Source organism: Littorina saxatilis, linkage group LG1 (assembly GCF_037325665.1).
Source record: "Littorina saxatilis isolate snail1 linkage group LG1, US_GU_Lsax_2.0, whole genome shotgun sequence".
Classification (NCBI taxonomy): Eukaryota; Metazoa; Mollusca; class Gastropoda; order Littorinimorpha; family Littorinidae; genus Littorina; species Littorina saxatilis.
In genome coordinates, this window is record NC_090245.1 from 41,868,657 (window position 1) to 41,889,844 (window position 21,188).

The 21,188-nt window shown below is 40.5% G+C and overlaps 1 protein-coding gene across 1 annotated transcript in view; it reads left to right on the plus strand.

Annotated features, from left to right (window-relative positions):
- The window catches only part of LOC138969889 (sodium/hydrogen exchanger 8-like), a 50,693-nt gene that overhangs the window by 25,483 nt on the left and 4,022 nt on the right, over positions 1-21,188 (plus strand). The window contains exons 5-15 of the mRNA XM_070342583.1: positions 1,698-1,781; positions 4,135-4,236; positions 5,573-5,751; positions 7,352-7,484; positions 10,083-10,188; positions 16,576-16,692; positions 17,504-17,586; positions 18,058-18,169; positions 18,665-18,807; positions 19,426-19,503; positions 20,653-20,796. Of these exons, the coding sequence (XP_070198684.1) occupies positions 1,698-1,781; positions 4,135-4,236; positions 5,573-5,751; positions 7,352-7,484; positions 10,083-10,188; positions 16,576-16,692; positions 17,504-17,586; positions 18,058-18,169; positions 18,665-18,807; positions 19,426-19,503; positions 20,653-20,796 (1,281 nt within the window). The remainder of the gene's footprint in view (positions 1-1,697; positions 1,782-4,134; positions 4,237-5,572; positions 5,752-7,351; positions 7,485-10,082; positions 10,189-16,575; positions 16,693-17,503; positions 17,587-18,057; positions 18,170-18,664; positions 18,808-19,425; positions 19,504-20,652; positions 20,797-21,188) is intronic.

A 21,188-nucleotide genomic window follows, 5' to 3' on the forward strand; every position in this document is an offset into this window, starting at 1 on the left:
AGTGACCTGCTGCAGCACAGCTGGTCTCGGCTAAAAAAAACAACTTGGTCAACATAGGTGGGGTAGAAAGTGTTAAATGAGTGACTGTTTTACGTCCTTCTTGTTTCTTTATTATTAATAGACAGGTAGTTGCTATGGAATGCTGAATTATATAGAAAGAAAATACACCCTTTGGGGTAGTCGTAATGGATAGGTAGCCGTTATCAACAGGTGGCCGCTACGACAGGTTTGACTGTACCATCTTCATTATTGAGGCTTTATTTTTTATCAAAAACATATACAGTAGGAGCAACTGGAAATGCTGGTTTTCACATCATGGGAAAGTAAGTGCATTTCAACCCATATTTAGAATATGATTATGGCACTTCTAGTTATGGGTGTATCCACTTGTTTTTACATTTAGTCAAGTTATGACTAAATGTTTTAACATCGAGGGGGGAATCGAGACGAGGGTCGTGGTGTATGTGTGTGTGTATGTGTGTGCGTGTGTGTGTGCGTGTGTGTAGAGCGATTCAGACCAAACTACAGGACCGATCTTTATGAAATTTGACATGAGAGTTCCTGGGTATGATATCCTCAGACGTTTTTTTTCATTTTTTTTATAAATGTCTGATGACGTCATATCCGGCTTTTCGTGAAAGTTGAGGCGGCACTGTCACGCCCTCATTTTTCAACCAAATTGGTTGAAATTTTGGTCAAGTAATCTTCGACGAAGCCCGGACTTCGGTATTGCATTTCAGCTTGGTGGCTTAAAAATTAATTAATGACTTTGGTCATTAAAAATCTGAAAATTGTAAAAAAAAAAAAAATTTTATAAAACGATCCAAATTTACGTTCATCTTATTCTCCATCATTTGCTGATTCCAAAAACATAAATATGTTATATTTGGATTAACAACAAGCTCTGAAAATTAAATATATAAAAATTATTATCAAAATTTTTTTTTTGAAATCAATTTAAAAACACTTTCATCTTATTCCTTGTCGGTTCCTGATTCCAAAAACATAGATATGATATGTTTGGATTAAAAACACGCTCAGAAAGTTAAAACGAAGAGAGCTACAGAAAAGCGTGCTATCCTTCTCAGCGCAACGAATACCCCGCTCTTCTTGTCAATTCCACTGGCACTGCCTTTGCCACGGGCGGTGGAGTGACGATGCTACGAGTATACGGTCTTGCTGCGTTGCGTTGCGTTCAGTTTCATTCTGTGAGTTCGACAGCTACTTGACTAAATGTTGTATTTTCGCCTCACGCGACTTGTTTTTTGTTGTTGAGAAAATGGGTGTTAGTTTGTCAACACGCATGTGTTACCAATTATTGGTGTATAATACTTTGTGGCTGCAATGTATTTGTACTGTTCGCACTTGCTGTGGAAAATATTGGTAAACTGAAAAGCTGTGGTAATATTAAACAGCACATTATATTGATGTAAACCAGTGGTTTTAAACAGCACATTACATTAACCTAAACAAGGGAATTTGTCATCATTTTTACATGAATAGCTGGATGACAATAACTTGTGTTGAAGAATGAAATTTCTGTACAAGTGTCATGTAAACATTGCTCTTTTTCTGCGTTCATTGGCTGAAACTCCCATGTTATTTATTCATTTATGTACACATGCATGTGTATTTATTTATATTTATTTATTTATTTATTTATCGCTAATTAATATTCATTTCTGTTTGGTGTGCAGACTGAAGAAGCTTTTTCACCGACAGTGTTCTTTATTGTGCTCCTTCCGCCCATTATCTTTGAGTCGGGCTACAACTTACACAAGGTAATGAATGAATGAATGACAAACAACAGTAGTTAACATACTTTAGCAACATGCTAACGAAGGTGCAAAAACAAATGAGGAGATTAAATATATGTGATAACTGTTCAGTGCATAAACGTCCAACTTTTTCCAGAACATTGGATCCATTATGTTTGTGCCGTTGTTTGTGTTTTCTTTTCTTGTTTTTTAATGCGAGATGAAAACTGAACTAAAATGAGAGGGGGTTAGTGGTTTTGAAAAAGACTCGGGCGTACGGATATTTGTTTTGTTTTGTTTTGTTTTTGTTGACAAAACTGTTGGTTTTTAAATGGTGAAGTTTTACTTCATTTTTTCTTGTTCATTTACCTTTTACTTTTCTTTTTTTGTGGAGTCAGGGGAAGAGAAGGATTGAGGGAGAGGATAAAAAAAATCCCAATGGAATAATAAGATAACATCCTATACCAAAATAAAAGCCTGTCCCTGACTGACTATTAGGGTTTAACGTCCTCTTAGACCAACTGGTCTATATTGGGACAGGTATTGGTAATACGCTGAAAATTATGGTGTGATACTTTGATTCGAACAAGCCCGCTGTGGCTGTCTTCTTCGACGCACCAGCATTGGGTTTGTCTCGCCAAAGTATCGAAATACGATCGTCATAATCAGAGACGAGAGATGATGCGTGCGTGTCTTCGTGTTTTCCAAGCCCTGAGACTTTTGCTGTGAACGTGGGATCTTTTTCGTGCGCATGTGTGCACACGGGGGTGTTCGGACACCGAAGAGAGTCTGCACAAAGTTGACTCCGAGAAATAAATCTCTCGCCGAACGTGGGGATCGAACCCACGCTGATAGCGATCAACTGGCTACAAAGCCAGCGCGCTACCAACTGAGCTACGTCCCCGCCCCTGCCTGTCCCTGTAAGAAAGCTGAAAGCAAATAGAATCTCAAACATAAATCACAGCATGTAAAACGTCCTCATTTTTGACTCACATGCGAAGCAAAAGTGAGTCTATGTACTCACCCGAGTCGTCCGTCCGTCCGTCCGTCCGGAAAACTTTAACGTTGGATATTTCTTGGACACTATTCAGTCTATCAGTACCAAATTTGGCAAGATGGTGTATGATGACAAGGCCCAAAAAAACATACATAGCATCTTGACCTTGCTTCAAGGTCAAGGTCGTAGGGCCATAAATGTTGTCTAAAAAACAGCTATTTTTCCCATTTTTCCCATTTTCTCTGAAGTTTTTGAGATTCAATACCTCACCTATATATGATATATAGGACAAAGTAAGCCCCATCTTTTGATACCAGTTTGGTTTACCTTGCTTCAAGGTCAAGGTCACAGGAGCTCTTCAAAGTTGGATTGTATACATATTTTGAAGTGACCTTGACCCTGAACTATGGAAGATAACTGTTTCAAACTTAAAATTTATGTGGGGCACATGTTATGCTTTCATCATGAGACACATTTGGTCACATATGATCAAGGTCAAGGTCACTTTGACCCTTATGAAAATAAGGTAGTGAACCACTAAAAGTGACCATATCTCATGGTAGAAAGAGCCAATAAGCACCATTGTACTTCCTATGTCTTGAATTAACAGCTTTGTGTTGCATGACCTTGGATGACCTTGACCTTGGGTCAAGGTCACATGTATTTTGGTAGGAAAAATGTGTAAAGCAGTTCTTAGTGTATGATGTCATTGCTAGGTTTAGCTGAAGGTCAAGGTCATGTAAAGGTCAAGCATGTGAGTCGTATGGGCTTTGCCCTTCTTGTTCTGATTAACCCTTAGGCTGGTTGTCGCGACATATGTCGCGCTACTTTACGTATACTGTCACCTGGTTGTCACGACATATGTCGCGCTACTGGCTCAGTCTGTTTGGACCGGCACGGTTGGCCTAGTGGTAAGGCGTCCGCCCCGTGATCGGGAGGTCGTGGGTTCGAACCCCGGCCGGGTCATACCTAAGACTTTAAAATTGGAAATCTAGTGGCTGCTCCGCCTGGCGTCTGGCATTATGGGGTTTAGTGCTAGGACTGGTTGGTCCGGTGTCAGAATAATGTGACTGGGTGAGACATGAAGCCTGTGCTGCGACTTCTGTCTTGTGTGTGGCGCACGTTATATGTCAAAGCAGCACCGCCCTGATATGGCCCTTCGTGGTCGGCTGGGCGTTAAGCAAACAAACAAACAAAAAAATCTGTTTGGTTGGTTCCGATTACCTCCCATGGATGCGAAAACCTATATGACCGTTTTTCTTTATTTTTCTCTCTGTTAATTCACCAGTGGCTATGTAACATGTGTTACAGAATTGCACCAGTGTAAGGGCTAACATACTTCACATTTGCTTTTACACATGTTTTTGTTTGTTTTTTCAGGGCAACTTTTTCCAGAACATTGGCTCCATTATGGTGTTTGCAGTGGTTGGCACTGCTATCTCCGCCATGGTGGTGGGTGGTGGTGTGTATTTACTGGGACAGGTGAGATAAAAAGTTATTTTTCTGAAAGTGTGGCTCTAATTAGGATATATATATATATAAAGAATACTACATGGCTAGCTCTGTGATACCAGGCTTACACGAGTGGTTATTTTAAATAGTATATATATAAAAGCGACAGGTGTTAACCTGGAGAGGAAATCGATTTTTTACATATTTAGAGCTTTTTGTAATGTGTTATTGATATATGCAGATTCGCGATCGTTGATAATGATTTGTCATGGTGTTGTGTAATTTTTAAATTTAGAAAGGAATTGTTATGTTACACTTTCAAGCGAGCTATCTCTCGCGGATGTATACAACTCTCCTGTGTTCACTTTCAAGTGAATAACTATCGTTCTGATATCATTTTAAAGTGAAGCTAAAGAAACCTGGTATCGGCACTGCTGTGCATCTCCTATGATCTCAATGGTATCAAGGCACGGGTCATAGCCCTTTGCCGCGACAAGGTTTGCCGATACCGGCACTTGTCTTGTCTAGACAGTGACGTCATTCATAGATGACGCCAATCATAAAATAATGACGTTTGTCAAGGGAACTTATGCTTTCAAGTGTTGCTGCTTCCAGTGACAGGAAGGTATAGAGATTGATCATTGTATACAATCAATTTATCATTGTATACACAAATTACACAAACGTCATCTTGTGAGGGACCAAAAATTATTGAAACTCTCGGATGATTTTTTTGTGTGGTATCAACCTCGACCTACGGTCTCGGTTGATACCACAAAAAAATCATCCTCGAGTTTCAATATTTTTCGGTCCCTCACTCGATGACGTTGTGTAATCTCTATGTATTTACTGTGCAAACAACTCTAAATAAGGCGAAAGTGTTACGTGATAAACAACTTTGTCACGTGATCATAACAAAATGGCTACGGAGCAGACGACTTTTTCCGTAACCAGTTGGGAGTGATGCAACAATATCACAGTCTCCTTCCCACAGCAGTCTCAAAATTTCGACTTGTTTTGACCTTAGAACGATGTCTTTATCATAACTATGAAGAACAGAACGGAGATCACTGTCGAAGTCGGCCATTCTACAATCACGTTCGTCTTACGTCTGTTATCAGAAACATTAGCGAAAAACATATGGGAGAAAACTCTGTATTCTTGTTTTGATAGATTTCACTTTAATTTGCGTAGTAATAATTCATCCTGTCAGAGAGACAGAGCAATAGCGTGGACCGATGATTATCAGAACGACATGGGTCGTCTCTCTTAGATATATAGGATTAAATCATATTTGTGGGATCATGATTAAGAGATTTGCCTGATTAATCTGTCATTGTTCATAATTTTCTTCCCTTTCTCATAGGCCAAGGTGGCGTATGAGCTGACCATGATAGAGAGCTTTGCCTTTGGGTCGCTGATCTCGGCGGTGGACCCCGTGGCCACTCTGGCCATCTTCCAGGCGCTGGACGTTGACCCCATCCTCTACATGTTGGTCTTTGGGGAGAGCGTCTTGAACGATGCTGTGTCCATCGTGCTCACCACGTGAGTCTTTTAGCTCTCGGGTTTGATTAAAAAAAAAACATTTAAAAAAAAAACCAGGATAGGTACAGTGGAACCCCCTTGTTGACCCCCAAATTGAAGACTTCCCCCCTTTTAAGACCTTGCTTTTTCATATACACAGCTGTCCACAGGGCTTCATTACTGCTACTTTAGCTGCAGGCTATTTTTAGCACCCATCCTTTCCCCACAGCAGAGATTACACAGCAGCTAGAAGCTCTCTCTGTGCTGTGCACTGAGCAGGCCAATCTCCCAGTATAGCACGGAAGCACTTGGGTATTACAGGCAAGCTAGCTTAAGAGTGTGCTGGCTGCAGCTGCTGGTAGCCAAGCAATTCTCTCTGCTGGGCAATTTTTAACTCACACTAAAACACAAGCTGGGAACAGCCGTGAATTCACATCTTTTATTCATAACCTCTGTAAATGTACCCCCATTTTAAGACTCCCTCCTTTTTAAGACCTGACTTTCTCAGATTTCTTGAGATTTTAAAAGGGGGTGCCACTGTATTAAATGCAATGCTGGACATGGAGACCATCCTCTACATGTTAGTCTTGGGGGAGAGTGTCTTTAACGATGCCGTGTCCATTGTGCTCACCACGTGAGTCTTTTTGCTTTGCTTTAGGTCCAAGGCTGGTTTTTACAAATACACAAACATTTGATTAAGATTCTCTCATAAACTTTTGAGGCAACCCAGTAACAATGTTGTATTGGTGTGTGTATTCATGAACACCAGTCTTGATACAAGGACCATGTCTGGTCACGAATGAAAGCTGGTTCTTGTGTATGATTATGTGCTAGTAAGAGTGCCTCGAAGAATAAGGAAAATGTGAGCAATACAGTGGAGTCCAGCTATAACGAACCTGGGTATAACGAAATCCCGCTTTTAACGAACTGCCATTGATTTCCGGGCAGACAGCCTTCTATTTCTTACTTGTTACTTTCCGGCAACAACGAACCTTTTGAACTCATTTGCATAACGAACCCCTCTTATAACAAACACGTTTTCAATGCCCCAGAGCTGTTTTGTCTCTAAAAGTAACAAGGCTACAACGAACTGATGTCAATAATTGGCTCCAAAGACAAAAATACACAAACACAAGTGCACATCCCGTGATGAGCGAACTCTGAACAAACAGCGGGAGGTGCACGGAACAGCCACCGCCGCTGTGTTTTCACTATTCCAATCAGCTGCTAAGCTATGACTGTGCTCTAAAAAGTCACAAGGCTAATTTAGGGTTGAAAACTCTACAGCGAATGACTGATATAACGAACTAAAATGTATGTCGCTTGAGATTCGTTGTACCCGGACTCCACTGTATCCTTTTTTGAGCTTGAAAATTGCTTGTTTATTTCAGTGCCTGTTATTCTCTCAGGTGCCAGGAGACGGGTTCGGCATAACTCTCACTTACTCTTGTTGCACATGTCGTATGAATTTAGACCGCTTGCTTCCCTTTGTTTCTCAGATGTTAAAATAGTGTTCTACTTTATTTGAAGATGATAATAAAAACAATCGTAAGTACGATGATGATGATGATGATGATGATGATGATGATGATGATGATGATGATGATGATTGTCTTTTCAGAGCCATCCTGGAGTTCAGGCAGCCAGGGGCAGCGAGTGGGGCTTTGGCGTTTTTCCTGGTTTTGGGTCGATTCTGTGTCATGTTCTTCGCATCCGCAGCCATTGGGGTTCTGTTTGGCCTCCTCAGTGCCATGGTAAATGTTGTCTTGTGGTCATCATGTCTATAGACTGTTGCTTGTAAAGTCTTGTACTGTACAAATTCTCATGGTTACAACTCGCTATTGCCGCGGCCCGTTATTGCCGCAACCCGCTATTGCCGCAACCCGCTATTGCCGCGGAACTTTCCCGCAAGAAAGATCCCCTGATTCTGTTTTTTTCTTTACATTTTTGCGCCAGTCAGATCCATCAAACAACAGAGTTGGTAACGCTGCCGTGTGCTGCCAAAATCGAGTAAGTCCACTTTTTTCAAAAATGATATTTTTCGTTCATCAAAAAGAAGAAATCAATGCACATCTTTTGTGTTCATTTCTACTTTTTAGAGTGCTTAAATAAGCAGATATGAACAAGTAAGTCCACAACCAAAAACAACTAAGTATGCATGAATGTTTTGGCAAAACAAAGTAAGTCCAAGGGGTTCCTAATTTTCGTATAATGATAGTTTCAAAATTCTTGTCAGAGGACTCATACAAAAAAAACGTCTTTTAAAGTTTAGAACACACAAATGACGTCATTTAAGTTTGAAACAAACAAATGACGTCATTCGATACGGCGAATCGTCAAACGCTGAAGAAGAAGAAGAAGAAGATACGGCAAGACATTATGACGTCACCTTATGACGTTTTATTTCAAACATTTTTCTTCTCTATATGATTCTCCTGACGATCCCTCTCTCCCTCCCTCCCTCCCTCCCTCCCTCCCTCCCTCCCTCCCTCCCTCTCCCTCTCTCTCCCTCTCTCTTTCCCTCCCTCCATCTCTTTCTATCCCTCCCTACCTCTCTCGCGATCTCTCTCCCTCTTCCTCCCTCTCTCTATTTCTCTACCTCCATCATTTTCTCTATCCCTCCTTCCCTTTCGCTCTCTCCTCTCCCTCTCTCTTCCGCCATCATTCTCTCTCTCCCTCCTTTCCTCCCTACCTATCTCTCTATATATCTCACTACTTCCCTGCCTCCTTTTCTCCCTCCCTCCCTACCGCCAACAATCGACTTTTCTCTACCTCCCTCCTTCACTCTCACTCCCTCCCCTCTGTCCTTCCATCACACTCTCTTTCTCTCCCTCCCTCCCCTCTCTCTCTCTCTCTCCCTCCCACTCTCTTCCTCCCACCCTATCTCCCTCCCCCTCTCTCACTCCCTCCCTCCTCTCTCTCTAACTCCATCCCACTATCTCTTTCCCTCCATCTCTCCCCTCTCTTCTCTCTCTCCCTCCCTCCATCCCTCCCACACTTCCTCTCCCCCCTCTCTTCTTCCCTCCCTCCCTCCCTCCCTCCCTCCCTCCCTCCCTCCCTCCCTCCATCCCATCTCTACTCTCACGCATTAGTGAATTATGTTATAAACTGCCTGACTGGTAAGCAAGACGGCTACGCTCACCTAACTTTAAGACAATTTAAGGTCCCAAGTTTAATACTTTGTCCGCATCTGCCTTTGATATTCCAATTTTGACATAGTTCTAGAATAACAAAAAACGGGCCGCCGCGCCTGCCTCCAATGCATAGGATTGCGAGTTTCAATCCCTGCAGACGTGGCGAAAACTTCCGCTGGGTGTCGTCCTTTCTCCTTGCGTAAGAGATTTTCTCGTCAATAAAAATAATGTACATAATAAAAACAAAAATTAAACAAAAATTAAAAAACAAAAAGGGCCGCGGCAATAACAGGCCGAGGCAACAACGGGCCGCGGCAATAACGGGCCGCGGCAACAACAGGCCTTGACAACAACGGGCCGCGGCAATAGCGGGTTGACCCCATTCTCATGACAGTGTAATGCTAATGAAGTGTGAAAAATAAGCATTATTAAGGATATCTTGTGTGATGGTTTGCAAATTCTCATGAAAGTGTAATGCTAATGAAGTGTGAAAAAGAAACAAATTAAAGTTATCTTAATATATGATGGTTTGCAAATTCTCATGAAAATGTAATGCTAATGACGTGCGAAAAAGATGCAAATTAAGGTAATCGTATCGATGGCTTGCTTTTTCTGGATGGCTGCTTATTGGGAAAGATGTAAGGTCAGGTAGTTGAATTTGTATGTGCAAGTTGTGGGACCGATGTAAGGATCGGTGGGCAGTCAGATGTGTTGATGGAGACAGATCTATATGAAGTGTGCAGAGCTTGTAAACAAAATTTCTTCTTCTCATTCTTCTTCCATTGTAAAACAAGAATGTGGGAGAAAATTAAGTCAATGTCTGTGTAATAGATGTTTTCTGGAAATCACTCTGTCATGACTTTGAAGCGTTGTGACAGTGTAAGAGCCCCTTATACTGATGCAGGCTATTCAAAGTGATCATTGCCGCAACGTATAGTGAACTCCGATGAGCATATTTTCTAAGGAAAAGGGTACCATATGAAGCGCACACAGCATAACATACACATTAGAGTTAGTAGTTCGTCTCGATGGCAGGTTAAAGCTGGTTACCAGCCTGCTCCTTGCTTCACCTTGCTGGCTGGGTGCATGAAAAGAGAGTGTGTGTGTGCACACACATGTGTGCGGGTTATGTGAATGTGTGCATATGCTTTTGCTGCATCTAGTTACCCAGGATAAATATCATTTTGAACAGAAAATGTTGACTTTATGCTTTTGCAGCTCTTGAAGTTTGTGGACCTTCACAAAACACCATCACTGGAGTTTGGCCTAGTACTCATGTTTTCCTACCTTCCCTATGCCTTGGCTGAGGGAATACACTTGTCAGGTTAGCCTTATAAAGATAGAGAGAGAGTGTGTGTGTGTGTGTGTGTGTGTGTGTGTGTGTGTGTGTGTGTGTGTGTGTGTGTGTGTGTGTGTGCTATAGGGTGCGTATGAGTGATAGCTAGATAGGCAACGCTTGTGTTTCTGTTTATGCCAATTTTTGGCTCACGTAAGTGTAGCCTATGCGATGGTAAACTCTGTCTGTCTGTGCGTGTGTGTGTGTGTGTGTGTGTGTGATAGAAACTTTAACATTTGAAGACGTCACATTATGGCGTAAGAGGGTTAGACGTCACGCGAAGGAATTACTGAAAGTCTCGGTCATTGTTATTTTGAGCGGGCCGAGACTAGTTGGCAGTCGTGTCCCTGTAAGTAGGCTACACATGCAGACAGACAGATCTAGATCTAGTGTCTTGCTTTCTTGCACAGTGTCACCTATGCTTACTGTGTGTGTGTGTGTGTGTGTGTGTGTGTGTGTGTGTGTGTGTGTGTGTGTGTGTGTGTGTGTGTGTGTGTGTGTGTGTGTGTGTGTGTGTGTGTGTGTGACGGAGTGATTGAGTTTGTGTTACTGTTTGTCGATTTCTTACGTGAGCCTTGAAGGCTTCGCCTCTTGTTTTTTTTCGAATGAGTAGTATTTCTAACCTGATTAAATTTTGTATATGAGGCTTTGCCAAAAGGTGCTGGGGGGGTGCTTGGACATTTGTGACAAACTAAACCTTTTCAGTTGATTTTTTTTGGTGTTTTAAGTGATACATTAGTCTTTGATGAACACATTTGTGTGGTAAAAGAATGGTTTGTGCATTTGGGAAATGTGTACGGTTTGATAATATGCCATAAAACGCCAATTTTAAGAAAAGCCACATGTGCAACAAAACTGACCACAGAAGCCATTAATATCATTTCATACAACTGGTAATGATTTATTTCTAGTAAACAGACCCTGCAGAAGCATTATCAGTCTTTAAAAGTACATTTGGAGCCAAATCTTGAATGCAGTGTCACGTAATGTCGCAAAACGCTCAAACATCATAAAAGTCAAAACTGATACTTTCTGCTAAGTAACCACAAGAAGTATAAACCCTAAAATAAAATATAACACTTCAACAGAAACACTGACACATGTTAAAAATATCCCTAAAAGTTGTTACAGTTTGCTCAAACTAGTTAAACATGTTGTTGTAGGTGTCACGTGTTACAAAAATATTGATGGACATGAAAATATTCATAATATTTGAAATAACAACCAGAATGTTATATATACACTAACTTTTCATTTACAATCTAAAGATTAGGTTATTTATGGAATATGAAAACAGAAACAATAGCAAAACATGTTAAAAGCAAGTCATAACAGCATTCTACGTGTCACATGTTACACTGTGTGAGTGGACATGAAATTATTCAAAATGTTATAAATGACAACTGTGATATTAAATAGACCTTTAGGATACATTCATATTTTGAAGATTAGGTAATTATGGAACATCAAAGCACCACAAAAAAAGTAACATCATGTTCAAAACAGGTCAAATCTGCGTTCTACCTGTCACGTGTTACATGGAGTCAGTGGACATGAAATCAATGAAAATGTCAAAAATAACTACAATATTCAAACAGACATTTAGAATACAGTTTTAACCTAATGTCTATGTACATCTGGAACAAGGTTCTCAATCAAATCGAATTTTTTTAATTAGTTGTACGTAAAATCCTAGCAAAATCCAAATTTAAAAAAAAAAAAACTTTGATTTTTTTTTTTATGTTGGGGAGGGGGGGGGGGGGTGGTGTTAAAACAATCTCATGAAAATATTCCTTCCCCCTGCTAACCCAAAAGCATTTTTTCAGCTTTGGCTACAATATTTACAAGGACATAAATGTCTCCTCCTAAATCGTTGCACGGATATGAACGTATCCTCCTGAATCGTAACACGGATATTAACAAAAACAGAGGATCGAATTTTTCTTCAATCAAATTTGCCTCCAAAAGTAGCAAGCAGTTGTATATAGGTTACACAATATGCAAGATAATCAGAACTCGGAGTGTGTAAGCTATTTATCCCATTACTCCGACGTTTTCATTAAAAACACTTACTTTTTCCACTAAAACCTGCCCGTGCCTGTTTTCAGCTTGCCAAAAGCCTCCGCAGTCGAAATTCATGTCAATGAATTCATGCGCATAGCTAGTTCCCATTTGTCAGCATAATGGACGGCGTCATTCGACTTGTATGTAGACATTCAGTCATTCAAATTGCTTATAAAAAGGTCTGCTATCTGCTTTTACATTTTGAAAGTCATTTTAAAATATCCTTGTGTATCATGTATATGACATCGACTTTCGTTATACTCAATTCGGCATACCGGGTTTATATTTTTACCAGAATTGCGCACGATAATGGCAGCGCAACAAATTCAGTTCGGGCCGTGCTGGTTTGATCGTTGACCCAAGTCAGTTTGCATGCAGTGTTACTGTTTGTCAGTCGGGGATAGAAATGTTGGCTGTCATCGCGCTGTTATGTTTTGGTTTTCACACGTGGATCACTTACATATTCAGTCGGTCGGGTTTTGTGTGTGTGTGTGTGTGTGTGTGTGTGTGTGTGTGTGTGTGTGTGTGTGTGTGTGTGTGTGTGTGTGTGGCCGCCCTTCGTGGTCGGCTGGGCGTTAAGCAAACAAACAAACAAACAAACTCTCTCTCTCTCTATCATTCTCTCTCTCTCTCTCTTTCTCTCTCTCACTCTCTCTCTCTCTCTCTCTTTCTTTCTTTCTTTCTTTCTCTCTCTCTCTCTCTCTCTCTCTCTCTCTCTCTCTCTCTCTCTCTCTCTCTCTCTCTCTCTCTCTCTCTCTCTCTCTCTCTCTCTCTCTTCAGGAACCGACAAGGAATAAGATGAAAGTGTTTTTAAATTGATTTCGAAAATTTAATTTTGATAATAATTTTTATATTTTTAATTTTCTGAGCTTGTTTTTAATCCAAATATAACATATTTATATGTTTTTGGAATCAGAAAATAATGGAGAATAAGATGAACGTAAATGTGTATCGTTTTATAAAAACTTTTTTTTTTTTTACAATTTTCAGAGTTTTAATGACCAAAGTCATAAATTAATTTTTAAGCCACCACGCTGAAATGCAATACCGAAGTCCGGGCTTCGTCGAATATTACTTGACCAAAATTTCAACCAATTTGGTTGAAAAATGAGAGCGTGACAGTGCCGCCTCAACTTTCACGAAAAGCCGGATATGACGTCATCAAAGACATTTATAAGAAAAAATGAAGAAAAAAAGTCTGGGGATATCATACCCAGGAACTATCAAGTCAAATTTCATAAAGATCGGTCCAGTAGTTTAGTCTGAATCGCTCTACACACACACACACACACACACACACACACACACACACACGCACACACCACGACCCTCGTCTCGATTCCCCCCTATACGTTAAAACATTTAGTCAAAACTTGACTAATTGTAAAAAGTAGTCCATCTGTAAACTCTGAATATGCAGATGACCTCCATAAATTATTCAATTGTACTCTGAAATCAAAGACAATGACCAATGACAGTTGAGATCGAAACTCGGTTGTGATGGGATATCCATAGGATATCCATATGGTTGTGATGGAATATTCAGAATAATCACCTCCTCAGCTAACAGAGATAAAGAGGCAGGTCATGGGATAATATAAGCTAATTCAATTCGTCGGGAGAAGAATTATGGGCAAGTGTCAAACATTAGATCTACAAAGTGTCAAACGTTACGTATAGATCTACACCTTACCCTGAACAGACAGTACAATATTTTCTCAACTTTACGGCTCGTCGTCTCCATGATTTCAATCGAATCGGTGACCGGAAACGCCAAAGAAGCAAAGCTAGTGGTTTCCACGCTTTTGTATAAAATACTCGCGAAACTTCTTTGTGAAAATTGCAAAAATAACAAAATGTGTCAAACGTTACTTTCGGACATTAAACTCCATCGATTCTTTTTAGCTGCTAGATACAATAACTTCGCAAATTCTGACTCAAATGCAACACACTGCTTTTATTTCCTCGAACACGAAACTATCGTTTTCATCCAAAATGGCGGCCATTCAAAGCACCAAGACCGGCGAAAATCGAATCTGTAAACAAGTTGGTCTGCGGACATGAGGCCTTCGAAAATAACCGGGTATTTACTGGGCGAGGTTTTCGGTAAATTCTGGTTCTAATTACGATTGTTGCACATTCTACTAAGAGTTGCATGCTTAGACTGTATGAAATACGCTGATTAAAACCGATAAAGTGATGCAGACCATGAAAAATCGAAAATTTCCCGAGGACACCAAAATGTCCAAAATTTTTCGGGGCCGTTTCTGGTGTATGTTTGAAACATTTTATTTTTTATTTAACATTCACAACAACAACAGGCTTCAAAACATTAAAAAAAAGCATTCATCAAACTCCCTTTTTCAAAGCACAATACATGTAAACATGTTGGGGTAATCCAGTTAATTACACTTGCTTTCCAAAAATACATGGGTCCGAAATGGCACCTTTTGGCAAAGGCTCATATGTCTATTTTTCTGTTCATAATTGCAGCTTAATTAAAGCGCAGACCTTTTTTATTAATAAGTGTACTCCTTTGCAGCATATATACGTACAGGCAAATCCACCTAACTCACAAACGGTTAAGTCAAAAATTCGCTTAGCACACAAAGAAATTCTGGTCCGGAATTATCCCTCTTTATCTATGTGTACAAAGTACCCTGAGCTCGAAATGGGATTTCTCTTACGTAAGTCGAAAGACGGATAGCACACAACAGAAAGTCAGTCCCAAAGACAAAGTTTACTCTATATTTACTACAGCAACTCGAAACACGAAACTTGGCGTCTCACACTAGCGCATTGTGTAACCTTATTCCCTTCTCTACACGGACGCCACACCGACTGGTCAGTCGGCACGCAATAAAGTATGAACTGAAGTTAGGAGGGGGCGAGGAGTAAGGAGGGGGCGAGGAGTAAGGAGAATGATCCAACTCCAAGAAAACATTCTGAAAAAGGTGGGGAAGTGGTGACAAGGCAGTGAACGCACTCACCATGCACTGACATCATACGAAAGCAGCCACACAAACACAGCACAGAGGCAGAGGCAGGTGTGCAGATGCTTTGTGAGAATAAGCGTTGAAAACCAGTTTGAATAAAAAAAAACAGCAGATAGAGCCGCATGTCATAATCATTCTTCTTGTCTGGCTTTATTGACTGCATGCCGATCTTGTGGCAGTGACTTTTCACTCTTCAGTCGGACTGTACACAAACCGCTCTCACTCTCCCTCACTAACTACCCTAAGCCCTGACAACTGATCCTTGGAAATTGTTTGGAACAGTACACCTCTCTATTTCTCTCCAATGCTCTTCCTGCTGACTTCAGTGACACCGGACACCCCACTGAGTTTAGCCAGCTACCCCCCCCCCCCCCCCCCTCTCTCTCTCTCTCTCTCTCCCCCCCCAGCCATGTACTGTTTGGTGCTGTGGCCAGAGAGGTGTCACCGGCTAATTGAGGCCAGCTGCACTGTTCACTCAGAGCAAAACTAGTTGACTGTGTCTAACTTTTGACAAAGCAACACAACTGAAGGGGTAACCGACTCACTGGTCAAGGCTGCAGGGAAACAAGAGTATCTTGTCAATGAAAGAGGTTACACACAGATACGCGATGCTGAGAACGGTGGCCGATTTTTCACTCTCTTTCTCGGAGGGCCTTCATCATTGCAGGGACTGCTGTAAAGAAATGCTTGCTCAGAAACTAACTCTTTTTGCATTGAAACATGCACCAGAACTGGTGGACACCATCGACAATGTCAAACATGAAATCGAAGCAGTTTGCTTGAGGAAACGGTCGTCAGCAACTCAAACTTCTCTGTTTTCTTTTTTTAAGAAAATCTGAGGTGACTTTCTTTGTGGCCCCGCCCCCTCCCTCTGTAAGGACCCCCCTCCATAAGGACCGATTTTTGTCAACATTTGCAAGGTCGCTAGAGAGGGGTTCCACTGTACTATGACCAAGTCGAAATTTCGGATAGGACACAATAACAATTCGGTCCCTTCAATTTCGTCTTATCCGGATTTGCCTGTAATTATGCATGAAACACAATAGTGTTAGTGTTTACGCAGATCTTACCTTTTTCGTCTATTGAGCTGGTGTTACATGAAATCTAAATGCAATAAAAGCATCCAATAATGTTTTATGTTTTTGTTGGCTGCTAATATTGAGGGAAAAAACCAGTTGTTATGTGTCTTGGTCGTCCACTTTAACGACCCATGTGTAGAAGATCTATTGAATGTTTTGTTTTGTCTATAATTAAACGGTCCATAAACTTACCTTTCTTTTAATTGTTGCAACTAATGTGGTTTTTCCTGTTGCAGGAATTATGGCTATTCTGTTTTGTGGGATTGTGATGTCGCACTACACTCACTTGAACCTGTCGCCGGTCACACAGATCACCGTGCAGCAGACGTTTCGTACCATGGCCTTCATCTGTGGTGGGTGTTGTTAGCATCGGCTTCTATTTTTAGACAGTGAAACCCCCCTTTTAAGACCTCCAAAAATGTGTAAAAGTCAGGTCTTAAAAAGGAGGGAGTCTTGAAATGGAGGTAACTCTACAAAGGTTATGAACAGACCTTTTCAAAGAAATTCAAGGTCTTAAAATGGTCTTAAATTTGGGGTCTTAAAAAGGGGGTTCCACTGTAAGACCCCTCCAGGCTCCCCCCACACCCCCACCCCCCCCCCCTCCACTTTTCACCTCACACCATGTTTTAAGACCATTCCCTCCAAACCTCTTTTAAGACTCAAGTTTTGCTGATGTAAAAGGAAAAAAAACTCACTTGATTTACATCCATTAGATGTAAATGCTTGTATAACTGTGTTTTAATTTTAAATGTGTCAAGCGCAAAGAGCATAATTGTAAAGTTATGATGTTGCGCTATATAAATGCTCTTTTATTATTATTATTATTTTATGACTCTCTCCTTTTAAGACTTGATTTTCTAAGATTTTTGGAGGTTTTAAAATCACTGCTCTGAATTTTTTTTTGTCTTCAGTAATATACGTTGTTAGCAACTGAGCTTCTTCTGTTTATGCTGGATTTGCTGATGTATGTGTTCGCTGCATGATATTGAGATGTAAATGCAGTTCTATATTAAAACTGAAAGTATACCTTTTTATTCTGAATTATGTAAGCAATTGTTATTGTACATTATAAAGTGTTTTCTAGAATTGTATGAAATATTTCAGTTGAAGGTATGTTTTTTCTTTTCTCCGGGTCATGATGTGTCAATTATTTGTCATTTGCAGAGACCTGTGTGTTTGCCTACCTGGGTTTGGCAATCTTCAGTTTCCGTGTCAATGTCAAACCGGCATTTTGTATTTGGAGTATTGTGAGTAGTACTGGTTGCTCTTTTTGTTTTGTTTTGTTTGTTTGTTTGTTTGTTTGTTTGACCCCCACATAATAATACGCAAGTTTTGAAGAGACAAAAATAAACTCAACATACAAGATCTACATTCACCATACAGTTGGTAAAATCCCCTTAGAGATATAATTTGAAGTTTGTATTGTATATCAGTTTCAATCCAACAGGAAGAAATAAACACTGGCATCAGTGTGCACGAGTGTGGCGACTTACTATTTCTTTTGCCCGTGCTGGAAAGCAATCACTGGGTCATTTTAATATGTAAAAGAAGCATGTACAGGGTCCAATCCCCAAAATTAAAGTCTTGTAAAAAAGCTGACCTGCAAATTTTGCTTGACATTTTCCCCTGTGGTTCTGATAAGATACTTTCACACTAGTTTTTCGATTGCGGTACATATTCTGTGTATTAATTGAAATGATTGGTTTTGATTTGTTCAGGTTTTGACGCTACTTGGCAGAGCTGTGAACATTTTCCCCTTGTCTTTCATACTGAATTTCTTCCGGGAGCACAAGATTACACACAAAAACCAGTTCATCATGTGGTTCAGTGGTAAGTACACATTTTGCATATTAACTACGATGCTAGCATGTGTACTATAGGATTTTTGGTTTATTTATTGTATTAATCAGTAGGTTTGGTTGTAATTCAAAACGCTGATGAAAATGAAAAATAGATAGAAGACTGGTAAGATATGAACTGTGAGAAAATGATTTCTCATTGAATGAATAAATATGAATGAATTCATGAATCAATGAATGCATGAATCAATGAATGCATGAATGAATGAATGAATGAATGCATGAATCAATGAACGCAGTAAGTAAGTAAGTAATTGAAAAATTACTCAATTAAGTATTGATTGAATTTATTGATGAATGATTGAATGATAAGTAGGTGCTATCTCTACCCAAATATTCTATGATGACAGGCCACCAGTGCTAATGCAGCAACGCTTTTGGCTGGTTTGATAATACGTGTACAACAGAAGCGCTAAGGGTGACCTTTTATTTTGGTTCCACTGTACATCAACTGTTTCTGTCACAGGACTGCGTGGCGCAGTGGCCTTTGCCCTCAGTCTTCACCTTGACTTGTCACAAGAGAAACGCTACGTGTTGGTCACAGCAACGCTCATCATTGTTCTCTTCACCATCATGTTCCTTGGGGGCGCCACTATGCCCTTGCTCAAAGTCAGTGCTTTGTGTGTGTGTGTGTGTGTGTGTGTGTGTGTGTGTGTGTGTGTGTGTGTGTGTGTGTGTGTGTGTGTGTGTGTGTGTGTGTGTGGCCGATGTGAATGCGTGATATATTGTGCAAAAAATTCCATCTCACATGGCATATTGTAAATGCCATGAGCCTCCCTCTGGGAGGGTATGTGCGTAGAAATACTCACACACAAAAAAAAAAAGTGTGTGTGTGTGCGTGACGGTGTGATTGTGTCTGTCTGTCTGTCTGTCTGTCTGTCTGTCAGCCTGTCTGTGTTTTGAGGGTTGGAATGGTCGAAAGAGTGAGTACACTCTGAACTAAGGATGCATGCACATGTCATTTTATTATTATAATATGAGGATGATTCTGTTGTTTACATGCATGCAGTGGGATTAGAAATAAAGGGTCAAACATTGTGACAGAGAGCATCTGTAAACAGTGGCTTATGATGTTTCCTCTTTTCAGATAAATACACAGTGAATTAGGTAAAAGTTAAAGGTATTGTTTGATGCTTAATTATTTTTGCTAGTACATGTTTATTGCTTAGTCAATTATGTTGCTGCGTTGAAACAGTAATGTATTTTATGTCTGTAATTCTGCTACAGCTTATGAACAACGCACCAGAAAAACGAAAGAAGAGGAAACACAAGAAAGAAGTTACCATGAGTAAAACAAAAGAACTGGTAAGTACAGTCGTTTCTTCCCTGAAGCACAATGGCACTGATAAATTAGCTTGGATAGTTATTTTCATAGTTCAGTTTAAAGAAGAAAGTTGCTTGTAGGGGTGCTAATTTTCCAATTTATTCATGGTTTGCGGCTTGGGAAAAAGTTCAATTCATTTACACTTGGACTCAGTATAGCTCAATGGTTCAAAACCTTCAGCTATTTATCTTCAGGTTTAGGGCTCCCATGATTTTCAGTTTCAGGTTTGGACATAATGACTAGCACTAGCAACCAGTGTGTTCTTTCCTGTTAATGGTAATTTTCTAAGGTTCCAGCAGCTAAGTTTGTTGAACTAAATTGGCACAAGATTTAGCACGAGTATATGGGAAAATATGCAGCTAAGCATCACTCATTTAGTTTTTTGTGATCTATTCCCTGCCAGACTCAGCTCTTCTTTGTTTACATGAAAATAAATGATTTTCAGATTTGTAAGATATGTTAGAGAGATAGCTCAGTCGGTGGCGGCACTGGTTTTGAAACCAGTGCGACCCCCATGTTCGACAAGGGATTTATTGCCCAGAGTCAACTTTGTGCAGACTTTCCTCTGTGTCCGAACAACCCTGTGTGCATGCATGCGCACTATAAAGATCCCGAGGTCACAGTGAAAGTCTCAGGCCTTGGAAAACGTTAATACAAGCATGCAGAAAAAAGAAAAAGAACGGGTAGTGCAATTCGGGTGCTGCATGATAGCCCAAGGGATAGCAGCCCAAATTTCCTGGAGGGAATTCCCCAAGGGCAATAAGAGTTCAAGTAAATACTTATAACTTAACTCATTGTCTCCCAGGTACAGATATATCTGTACCCACTCATATGGCTCTATCTGACCAGGTACGGATATATCTGCTCAGACTGTTAGCTTCAGTCACTTCCTGTAAAGTCCATCTAACGCCTGCATTCCAGCGTGTTGATACACAGTTACTACACAGTTACTACAATTCTTAGTGACCTGCTGCAGCACAGCTGGTCTCGGCTAAAAAAAATTGGTCAACATAGTTGGGGTAGAAAGTGTTGGGACATACCAAACACCAAAATACTAAGTCTGATGGATAAATTTCAGTTTCAGTCACTTTCATACAAAAATGGCTTTACAAGAAGAGGTTGTGTTTCAGGGAGGAACCATAGACTCGGAGCAGTTGTCTGAGCTGACAGAGGAGGAGTATGAAGTCAACTTCGTCAGACCTCACCTGAAGGGCTTCATGAAGTTTGACGCCAAGTATCTCGTTCCTTTCTTCACTCGCCGATTTACACAACAGGTGAGAGGGGCGAAGGGGAGTGTGAGTTAAGGTATATGGCGGACATCCCTCTTTTAAAAAATCCCTGTTTTAACTTTCTAAGACCACCCCTATCCCACCTTTTTAAAACTTTAGTTTTTAAACACTTTCTATTCTTAACATTGTTTAAATTACCTCCAGTTTAAGACTCTCTCCATTAGAAGAACTGATTTTATCCAATTTTTTAGATTTTAAAAGGGGTTTCCATTTGGAGTCATGGCCATGTTGGGTTTGATGCGTGCATGCCTGGTTTTCTCCTGTAGATGGGTGTCAGCACAGAAGGTCTGCCCGCTGTCCTCAGCCAACATGCTCCGTCTTCATGGCAGCTCAGATTTGTTATCGAGGTTCTCTCCTCTAGATCCGCCGTGTTTCGC